General features: G+C 34.8%; 1 protein-coding gene across 1 annotated transcript; it reads left to right on the top strand.

The window, feature by feature from the left end:
* Nucleotides 1-1081: 1081 nt before the first annotated feature.
* LOC111242531 (probable inactive receptor kinase At5g67200) lies at nt 1082-1818 on the top strand. The gene is made up of 2 exons (XM_022786213.1): nt 1082-1218; nt 1323-1818. The coding sequence occupies exon 2, from the start codon at nt 1324-1326 to the stop codon at nt 1810-1812; it is 489 nt and encodes a 162-aa protein (XP_022641934.1). The 5' UTR covers nt 1082-1218; nt 1323; the 3' UTR covers nt 1813-1818.
* The last annotated feature ends 10368 nt before the right edge of the window (nt 1819-12186 follow it).

Raw genomic sequence — 12186 nt, 5'->3', positions numbered from 1 at the left:
CTGTTATATAAGTTGATTTTGTTTGTAAAGAAGGTTTAAGCTATCATGAATACTTATAAGGGAGAGACCAAGGAGAAAGACCTTAGCTTGTTTCAAGTCCAAAATATTAGAAATAGAATGGATGCAATAGGGTGATAGTGATTGGAAAGATATTCTTGAAGGAAAAGCGCTCGAATTCAGGAGTATATTGTTGAAGGAGTAAATTAAAAAAAAAAATGATGTAATATAAGTTATAAAATTAATAATTAAATTAATACAATTAATAATGATACATAAATAAATATTAAAATATGATAAACTGAAAATGGTTTGATATAATTTAATACAATATTATATAATTAGATAGTATAATTATATTAGATTATATAAAATAATTTTACATAAAAATAAAAAATTATGTTATAAAATTTAAAATATTTACACGTTGGGAAAAGGTGATGATGTGATGAATATTTAATTGTTGTTATTTTTGTTTAATGTTGTGTTCGTTTCAAGTGATTTTACTGTTTACAGACATTTGCGAGCGAAGAATTCAGCTTATTTCGTGTTCGTTTGTGCTGAAATGCTGCGATGGAAAAGCATTGATTTATGGGATTGCACTATTGAAACCATCTTCGCTGTTTCGGAAAGATTTGCGCTGATTTACGTGTTAATGATTGAAATGCCCTGCACTGTTATTAAAATTACTTTGTCCAGGGTAACATTTGAAATGTTACTCGATTCTTAGGAATCGATTCAAACAAGCATTGGCCATGCATAGACTGACTTTTCCAACTTGCTTTTGCAGCTCATTGTAGTGTGAGCTGGCGAGATTCTCTGGTTGACACAGAGGAAGAAGACGCTTGCTTGATGATGAGGAGACAACCCGATGAAGAAAATGAAGCTTGAAGCAGATGTATTCGGTTCCACTAAAAGTCGTATCCGGTTTCAACTTTGACAAGGATCTGCGAAGGAGGTGTATTCGGTTACAGCCTCGCATATCCGGTTCCAGCTTTCCCAAGATTTGCGAAGGAGGTGTATTCGGATACAACCTCGCGTATCCGGTTCCAACTTTCACGTGAAGGTGTATTCAGTTACAGGCGACGTTTTTGCGCACCCGCGTTCCTTGATCCGGCGCAACATGAAGGTGGTGGAGATTTGGCAAGCTGGTGGACCATTTGTGTGCTGTGTAGCCTAGGCAAGGTGGTGGAGATTCATCAAGATCATTCTGTTTAATTGGTATTATGTGTAATTTTTTTTGTTGACAGTGAAAGAAGTGTATCATGAGTTAGGCAGTGTAAGAAACTGTTGTTAACATGTTTTCATACCTATTGCATTCTTAGAATGGAGGAGGTTGTGGAGGATAAGGAGGTGAAGGTGAGGAGGATGAAGGAGGCGCACAGGAGTGGGAAACTGGTGTTCTGTTGCGGGGAGGTGCAGCAATATACGCTGGAGATGTTGATGCGGGCTTCGGCAGAGTTGCTGGGGAGGGGGAGTGTGGGGACGGCGTACAAAAGGGTGCTGGATTCGCGGTTGATTCTGACGGTGAAGAGGTTGGATGGGGGGAAGAGTGGGGAGAGTGATGGAGTAGTGTTTCAGCGCCACATGGAGGCTGTAGGGAGGCTTCGCCATCCCAATTTGGTTCCTTTGAGGGCTTATTTTCAGGCCAAGGTAGAGAGGCTTGTCATATATGATTATCAGCCCAATGATAGCATCTTCAACCTCGTTGACGGTAGCCACTATCCATTTGTTAACATCAATTTTAATTCAAATGCACTGTTTAGTTGGTCCCTGTTTGTATACATTTTTCTTTCAAGTAAAAAAAAAGTGTGAAATGAACCAAATTTCTTTTCATAATAACTTCATGCAATTTTCTTACTCTCGGAATAAAATTTTGTTTTCAAAAGTTTCAATGCATAAGTTGATTTTAATTTTCACAAGTTAGATTTTTTTATCCCTTTAACCCTCAGAACACCAGTGCTTCGACTTTTAAAAATAAATTCATTTTACTACATTATAATTTTTTTAATAATTAAAAAATAATTTTAATAATTATTAATAAATTTGGTTTCTTTATCATCACTTTTATATTTATATATAACATTAAAAAAATAACATTTTATATTACTTTAATAATTAGGAGTATTCTGATAATCTTTAATTTCTACCAATTAAACTAATTTTTTAAATATGTCACATCAATCAAATCTTACATTAATTCTCACAAACTTTACCCTCAAATCCACTCTCAATTACCCATAAATCCACTCAAAAAAACAACAAAAAAATTACCCTCAAATCCACTCAAATCCATTCAAATTATCTCCCCCAAATCATCTCTACCAAATCCTACCAAACAAACACACCCTAAGAGATATATAATGGTGATTTAATTAATTATGATTTCATGTTACTTCTTTCAAAAAGTAAGTTGCTTTGATGTTTGATGATGGCACCCTATCATTTTTTTCCTACACCCTATCACTTATTAAATTTATTTTCCAGAACACAATAAAGAATTTTGGAATTTTTATTTTGGAAATCACTACTAATGAAAAATCCAAATAGTTGTCAAATAAAGATAAAAGGTTAAGTCTGAAAATAATAGAAAGGTTTAATACATCATTTGGTTCCTACTTTTAGGGGTTTGGTTCAAAGTGATCTTACCTTTTAAAAAAAGTTCAGTAAAATCCTATATTTCATTAAAAAATGTTCAATCTAGTCCTTTTCGCTCACACCGTTAAAAACATAACGGTGCAAGTGCGCCAAACCTAAGTAAGATGTGGGTGAAAGAATTAAATGCAGAGAGAGAAACGTAAATGGTTGTTTGAAGAATTAAATGCAGAGAGAGAAACGTAAATGGTTGTTTGAAGAATTAAATGCAGAATGGCTTTATCACCCTATATACTATTCCACCCTATATCACCATATACCACCTAATAATGTACCAGTTTTATACACCTACCTCCAGATTCCACCCTATATCACCCTATATACTATTTCACTCAATAATAACTCAAAAATAATATAATTTTCGAAACCCATAAAACTATATATTTCACTGTTAGGATGACATCAATATAACTAAAACAAAGAATCCTTGCTTATTAACAACAAAACCGTGACCATTAGATAACCTCTGCACCTCTCTCATTAATCTTTATATCTTAAAAGAAAACTCCTTTAGCTTCCCCTATACCTATTTCATAGACCCAAAATTTAAAATCTGCATAACGAAAACCTTAGCCGGTAACCGTTCACCATTCTTATAATTCACCCATGCAACTCCATAATATCATTTGCGTACTTTACCTATCAACAAGGGACGTAGCAGCACATGCACGACAACAATTTCATGCACTTGGTATTAACCATATTATGATTTTCCTCCCAAGGTAGGTACCACAAAAACCATTAAATGCCAATATCAAGACCCTTTTTAGCTCTCTGGATTCCAATGTCTACACTATATAGGAAGAAAATATAATTTTTCTCTTCATCTTACCGTGGCCCCCACATGCATTAAAACTCTTCACTTGCAAAAAGAAAACATGCACTCTGTAGAAATTTTTGAAGAGCTCCAATACATTGACACGCTGATGTGGAGGTGACATTCATTTGACACGCTCCACGTCAGCTTTTCTGAACAATAGATGAGGTGTGTTAGAGGGTAAAATGGGAATGGGAATTGAAAAAATTTCGAAAATTGCAGTTGCCTCTTTTCGTTTATGTTCAGAGAGAAAGGAGGTTAGGGTTGAGTTGTGGCATTTGGGTTGTTCGTGAAAGTTCGGGATCTACGACAGTCGATGTGGTGGCCGCTAGGATTTGTGGCCGGTAGAAGTCGTCGGCAGTGGGATTTAGTGGTGGGTGGTCGAAGTTGTCGCCGTTGGGCATCGTCGCCGTTCAAAGTCGTGGCTGGTTTGAATCGACAGTGCTCCCAATACCGGTGGCCGTGGAGTTGAAGGTTATTCCCTTTTTGTGTCTTTGCTACTTAGGGGATTTAGGGGTTAGTTTTGTTTTGTTTTCGTGTATATTGGTTTTGTTTTCGTGTATATTGGAAGTGTGTGTGTTAGTGTTAGTGCAAATATGATAAATTAGACAATTTGGTAGTTGTAGTTGAAGGTTATTTTTTTTTCTTGATGATTTTATGTTTCTTTGTCGGTTCTCGGCTTGGAAGGGTAGATAAACGATTGTGAAACCTGTGACTGGTTAGAGAGACATAAAAGGAAAGAAAAGAAAAAGAGTTGGATGGAAGGAAGGAGGATTAGTTGAGTGTGTTGGTAGAAAGTAGTGGTGAGAACCTCAACGATCAGTACATATGGGCTTCGCTATCCTTGTATTTAGACGTTGTTTCTCTTGTAGCATATTGAATAATATTTCTGCATGATGTTATATGTTACATGTTGTTGAATTGTAATTGGATTGAAAGAGGGTGGTGTTCTGAACAATCTGATTGTATGAATGACTTAAATACTCCACACATACAGTGATGTTTATTGTATTCTTTTAAATGTGTAGGGTATATTGACATGGACTCAGAGGTTGATAAATGGTAAGTATGGTGTAATTGTTTGATTTTGTTATTCATTGTTTGAATTTGTTGTATTTAATGTACTAAGATTTGGTTTCATCTATTCTTGCAGGATCAAGTTAGAGTTAGACATCGAGTACAAACACAACACATACTTGAACTAAATAGTTCTCTGTCATCATTTCAAAAGGAAAGAATAAAGAACACACCCTTTAAATTTGTAGCTGATTTAGTTAACAATGTCGTCATATCTTGCCCAGTTCTTTTAGAATTAATTAGAAGGTGGGATGTTGTTCATAAAGGTTTTAGGATTAAGGAGAATGTAGTCCTTTTTACAATTGAGGATGTTTGTTTTTGTTTGGGTTTGTCCAATGTCGGTGAAACTATTAATCTCGAAAATGATCATGGTGGCATTGTGAATAACTTCTTTAAGGATGAGGACATAACACCTTCAACTATAATGGAAAAGTTGAGGGATAAAAAATTGAAAACCAAAAAAAGTGTTGACAATTATTGTAGGTTGTATCTATTGCTAACATTTGGTGTATTTTACTTCCCTAAGAATACTGAAGTGATCAACAATGTCCCTTTTAGCAAATTGGATAACATTGACGACCTACATATGTATAACTGGGGCAACGCTGTGTATAGTTCGGTAGTAGGTAGTTTGGATCGAGNAGCGGATAAATACAACTGTAGGACGTACAAACATGCTATACACATAAGTGGTTGTGCAGCAGTGTTACAGGTGTGTTATTTGAAATCTTTTTGCGCCTGTAATAAAGAAATGTTTATATTTTTGAATAGTTTTATAATCTTATTGAGTACTTTTGCAATTATGGGTTATGGAACACGTTAGTTTTGCAATTATTACGGATAAATGGAAAAGAATTAAATCAACTTTTGAACGCACTGAGGTAATTCCATTTAAATGTATATTTGTTATGTCAATTCCTTAATATGAGTTGTTAATGATGCTGAATTCTTACTTTTTTGAAGATCTTATGGGAGACAACTGAGGAAATGAAGGAAACCCTGCCTTCTGGGGAGAGAAATAATAAGTCTAATAACGACGATGATGACTATGCGAGAGTTGTGGAAGAGCAAAGGCTGTTGAGGACAATGGTGGATAACCATGCGGAACACATTCTACAATTAGAAAATACCATCAAACGTCTACAAGAAGATGATTTGAATGACATACCACCTTTTAATGATGGTATGGCGGGACGTTCGCCGGTTCAGAAAGGAAGTGAAATAGTCATTCACAATTTTGTGGATGGGGGCATTCATGGATGTTCCAAAAATGAGAACATTAATTTCTCAGCAGTATACAGAACTTGTACTTCAGTGCTTTGTGATGATGGTCCTGAGTAAGTTATACAAGGAACAATGTTTTTGTCTATTTTTATATTTACATCATTTGTGATTAATAATGTGTTTGAATTGATCGTAATCATGAACTTAGTTTTTTTTACAGAGTACTTGTAGAAGTGTCAAACAATATATTGACCAGAGCAGACTTTCAATGCTTGAAACCGCGTGGAAAGATTGATAACATGGTAACTTGATTGTGAAACTTGTATTATAGCAACCAATTCTGTGAGTCTCTAACTTTGATTTATTTTTGGAATAGGTTATGTTGTTTGCTACCGGGATGATAGTACATAATGAAATGAAGATGTGAGGATTGATTACTCGATGTTGTTTCAATCCGTTTTTTGCGGTAAGGGTTGTTATCTATTTACTTCCATGAGACTGTTTGATTGGTTTGTATATTATTGAATCCAATTTTTTGGTGCCATTATTGTTTGGGATATACGGATATAATTGTATGATAAAATGTTACGGATATAATTGGTGCCATTATTGTTTGTAATATCCATTTCTTCACCACCTTTTTCAATTTCAGGTTTCCCAACAACACCAGAGAATATGTCAGCACTGTTCTCTGATTTCGACTTCCGACCATCATCATCCTCCAAGACAAAACCGTTCTCTGAGTTTGACTTTCCAACACCGTAAACGACTATCTGATTACATTTCTGTAAACTTCTGCTCCCAAAATCATCAACTAACATGTAATCTTCCTTTGAATTTGAGTTTCCACCTTGTACACCTGATAAGTCATCACCTTTCTCTNCTTGTGACTTCTTAAATGGACTTGTGGCATCAGACCCCTTTCGTTGCATCTTCTTTGAATGACAAATTTGTAGCTTGTGTACAACTTCCTCAAGAAGTGCAATAGAAACNTCTTGCTGAACAATAATAGAACGNAAGGCCTCATTTTCTGCAACAATGTGAGCATACNATGGCCTACTCAAGTTGTCTTTCGCACTACCATTGTGATGAGAATGTAAAGCTTCCTTAACTATTTCAACATCCATCTCTTCTTTGCTTACATACACCTCAGTAATGACCTACACAAAAAATAAAACAATAACCACAAAAATGATATCAAAACTAATATAAATTAAATAACAAGTAATTACTATAACGTATTTTAGTCTCACTTCATTAGAGGAAAATGATTTTTCAACTTCTGCTTCACCGACTTTAACTTGCATCCAAAGAAGGATTCTAGGTATGCAACTTTTTGTTTTACCNAACTTNTTCTGAGCAAATAACACATGTTNCATTGCCCACATCTGATACATACAAAATTGTTTTTTAGATAACTATAATATCAAGAAATAAAACAACTTTTGTACGTAATATGAAAATATACCTGTAATGCAAATACACAACCAACCAGATGACAGTGTGATCTTTTTTGTCTCTTCTGTACACACAAAGCAGCATCACANAAACTNGAAACNAGGTACTCATAAATAACACCCCCCAATTATATTTACCAAGACAAGATAAGTCATCTACTAATTCAAATAAACCTAAATGTACTTTTCCACCTCTATTTGGAAACAAGAACTCACTCAAGCCTAGCAGTATATATAACCTACAAACATCATCCACTTCATCTCCTTTCAAACGATTTTGAAGTTGTTCATAAACATTTTCGAAACTCACATCACTTGTGTCAAACAACCTCCTACTATGACAATCAACTTCGTCTTTGAACAACTTAAACATCTGTCCATTGACCCTAACCCCCAAACATAAGCAAACATCTAACTTGGTGAATGGAATAAAGACACACCTAACTTTAAACCCACCCCTCCTCTCTAACCATGTACTACACAATTGTAAAAGTAGATTCCTACACATTTTGATATCCACATCAATGGAAAGTAGCCATGCGAAAGGAGTTCTTTGTATGCATGTCTTTTGCACATCCGTTAGTAAGGTGTTGACATGTACCAAGTATTTTGTCTTGCATGAATGTCGGACATAAACCTATAAATAAAAGACATCAATCGAACAAGNCAAACAAACAAGTTCTAAAATAAACTGAAATCGCTCAACATATTATAATTTGCATTTTAACCTTCTTTTCCATAAGGACTTTTCCTAGTATCTCTTTGCTTGCTTTTATTGCATGTCCACAAAAACAATAACTAATACTTGAAGCAATAAAGACTTCTACTACCAATGACAATAAAGTATAAGGGCATGATATATCACACAACTTTATACCACACTCAAATTCAACAACTCAAATCCATATACCATGAAAGTACAAAACCACCAACTATACACAAACCATGCTTCAGGTTCATCTAAATACACAATTTTCAGTGAGAATGTACTTACAGATTTTCAGTGAGAATCTACTTCTCGGGTTCTCTATTTCCTCCAAATGCTACTATTGGGTTCTCTATTTCCTTCAAACAATACTTTTCGGTTCTGTATTTCCTTCAAACACCTCTCTCGGGTTCTGTATTTCTTGAAACACCACTCTCGGGTTCTTTTTTTAATGAAATCGTCTTCGACTTCTCCCTCACAGCAAAACCATCCACCCGCTCTCAACGCACACACGCCACCACACCGTCCTCTTCAATCCTGTCGTCTTCGACTTCTCTCCCAACGCACACACGCATCCACCCGCTCCCAACGACACCTTCCTCTTCAATTTCTCTACCCTTCGACTTCTCCCCAACGAACCAACGCACAATATATCCTCTTCAAACCCTAGCACAGTTCTGCGAAAATGGGAACTGGATATGCGGCTTCAACTTCTCTGGTTTACTCCCAAACCCTAGCAGCGTGACAATGGGAGGTGTAGTTCGAAAATGCGAAACTGATTTCGGAGCACAGCTAAAATGGAAACTGATTTCGGAGCAGAGCGAAAATGGGAAATTGATCGCTGTAGTTGATTTTGAAAATGGGAAGAGGGCTGTAGTTGATTTTGAAAATGGGAAGAGGGCTGCCAAATGAAACGAACCGTATCATTAAAAATTGGGAGAAGACATTTCTACCCTTCACTGGAGATTAAAAACTGGGGCCCACGGCGTGTCATTTGAGTGTCATCTACACTCACCGTGTCAAAGTATTATTTTTTATTTTTGAACAATAAATATATGTTCTCATGATATCAACTTGTAGTATAATATCTAGGAAATATACTCTTTGTATTTTTTCTGGATTTACTTTCCAGAACACACAAATACACAGACAACACTTTAAACTCTCAAACTTACACAACATACAACTCACAAAGTACAACCCATTTTCTCTCCTTCTCTCATGGTGATGCACAACTCACAAACAAACACATGACTCAATAATACATGCAGCAGCTCCACTCTTTCTCTGGTTTCTCACGATGGTGAACCTTTCTCTCTTTCCCACACAAATAACTCTCATAAAGAACCATGACTTTACCGTACACACTATTGGAGACCCTTTCCTTTCTTTCTCTCACAAAATCGTGAGGCTTATCTCTTCTTTGCATTCTACTACCCAATCCCACGGTGCACACACTTACAAGTGTGCCATGCTTCTTCTCTTGCCATAAGGTGCCCATTTATCATAAACAAAAGTGTAAACATCCAAATATGGTGACTGTTTTAATGCTCAATTTCGGTGCTCACATAATTACATACAAACAAAACATTTCCTAGTGCATGGGTCCAAACAAATATTTAAAGTTTACCCAACACACTTATACCATTATGTGATGACAATACATTACTCAATATTTATACCACTTCCATACATTTAATACCCATCAAACATTCCATGCAATTTCAAAATAATAATTTATTATATCCATAAACCCATGTTGGTATCTCAATTGAGAACACAACCCATCACTGATGTACTTTATTGTCATATTTCGCTCATACAACACGTCAACACTTCCTACTCTTATTTACATTCTTAACCTAGCCAATCCACGACTACCCTTCAAAGATTCACGATATGCACTTATCCCTTACTACAAAACCACATGCACTGTAATCCTTCAACCCGTGCATTCATATTCTGGGAATAACATCCCAAACCATTTTTTTTCCTTAGTAACCCACAACCTTCCAATTGGGTATACTATCTATCCACACTGTTTCTCAAGATTAACAAGTTTCAAAGGAAACACATCATGCTCAATCAATACACCAAAAAGTTAACTCCCCTTACCTGGGTTTTCGAGTGAATTCTTTAAAGGCCCCTTGGTTCCTAAAAACTCCCGTGACTACAACAAGGGCCCCTGCACAACTCCTTGGTACTCACAGTCTTCTCCCTATTACTCATTACGCTCATGGTGGAGGACAAAAAGTGGTGGTTTCTCTCTTGCGCACTCTCTCGAGTTGTTCTAGAATGTAGCTTAGGATTGCTTCTTATTTCGCACATAAACCGTCGGAGGCCACGCGTTCTTCCTCCCACACTGCCGCCGTCGTTGAGGATACACAACAAGTGGCTCCCCCGCCGTCGTTGTCATTCTATCATGATCAGAGAGTGATTTTGGACCAGGTTGAAAGATTTGCAAATGGAGTGGTTGTTGAGATTTGTACCTAACTTACGTCATTTTATTTTTTTTAAGATATTTACATAGTGCAACCTCTTCAAATGTGCCACGTATTCATCAAATGCTACGGTGACATTTGTACCGTCATGTTTTTAACGGCGTGAGCGAAAAGGACTAGATTGAACATTTTTTAACGAAATATGAAACCTTAGTGAACTTTTTTAAAAGGTATGATCAATTTGAACCAAACCCCTAAAAGTAAGGATCAAATAATGTATTAAACCTAATAGAAATATATTAAATGAGTCTAATAACAACAGGTAAACTTGAAAATATTTTAATTATTTTATATCGTTATATATTTTCTCTTTTTTAACCTTAAAATATAATAAAAAAAATATAAAGTATATAAACTTAAAAGAAAAACATCTCTTTATATAATGACTTTTTTTCACAGACATAGAAATAGCCCCTTGTGAATTCTTTTAACCAAATATAGCTCATTTCTAGAAGATAGTTTAATTTTTGCATGTATTCTATCACTGATAACAGGTACTGAATATTATAAGATGATAAGAACCTCTTATTATATTTGGTGTGGTGCATAATCTTATAATCAAAAGCTGGAAATATTAATTTTTGTGGTGTATATATATCTTTGATCTGATGCAGGAAACTATCTTTATGATCTTCTGCAAATTGTTCAAACAGCTTCACGTGTTTGTCTTATTAGGAGTTTCGTTTCAGTGACACACTCATAAGATTTGACATCATGCTGGAAAACCACTTCCATCACCAACTCACAGCTAGCATATTTCATCTTTTCTGAAAGTGACACAATACTTAATATTTTCAACTTGACCTTTCTGATATGCATCAGTTACTGCATGGTGGAATCCAACATATATATATATATATATATATATATATATATATATATATATATATAGCTGCTATTTTAAGCCAGAACAGTAATCCATTACTCCAAGCTTTTTGTGATTGAAAGATGATTAGGAAAGGAGAAAGTGACCTTCTTTATATTGAGATGAATTTCAGAGATAGAAGAAAAACTGAAAGACAGAAGATCGAGTTGTTTGTATCGAAGAAAATAAACAGAGTAATAATAGTATGACATACTTTTGCATTCATTTAACACATAATATAAGGGTAAAATAGTTCAAAAAATGTAAAATTTTATAGTTTTTTAAGAAAAAAATTATTCTTTGACACACTTAAATAAATGTAAATTATTCTTGTATTCTGTGTCAAATGAATGTAAAAATGTGTCTGGTATTATTATTCTTTCAAAAAAGAAGAGAGTAAAAAATAAACAAGAATAATATCAGATGAATGTAAAAAATTTAAATGTGTAAAAGAATCATCTCCAAATAAATAATCTATGGGTGTTGCTCCCTCTATCTCCCCAAGTGGGACTTATACCTCTCCACTATTTTAATTTATTTCAAAAATATTCTACACATCCCCACTATTTTCTTTTATTCCAAAAATACCCGACACCTCCCCACTATCCTTAATAATCTTTCTCTTTCTCTCTCTACATTAATGGAGCATTTACATGGCTCATTAATGGACCACTTACATGACTCAAATTTGAACTTGTAATCTTAAATAAGTTTGATTCAATCTTATTTTTGTTGTTGAATATATTTTTTTCTTTTCGAATTACATAATAAGTGGTAAAATTTTATTCTAAATTTCTAGAAAAATGTTTATATATATGTATTTTTTTTACATATAATNTCTATAATTTTTAACATAAAATTCAAAGGAAACTTCAATATTAGTACTT

Source organism: Vigna radiata, chromosome 9 (genome assembly GCF_000741045.1).
Source record: "Vigna radiata var. radiata cultivar VC1973A chromosome 9, Vradiata_ver6, whole genome shotgun sequence".
Lineage (NCBI taxonomy): Eukaryota > Viridiplantae > Streptophyta > Magnoliopsida > Fabales > Fabaceae > Vigna > Vigna radiata.
Note: the sequence above shows the minus strand (reverse complement) of the source record. Positions and strands in the feature narration are given on the sequence as shown.

Excerpts from the sequence above, each read along its gene's own strand:
- LOC111242531 (XM_022786213.1), top strand. The coding sequence starts at position 1,324 with ATGGAGGAGGTTGTGGAGGATAAGGAGGTGAAGGTGAGGAGGATGAAG.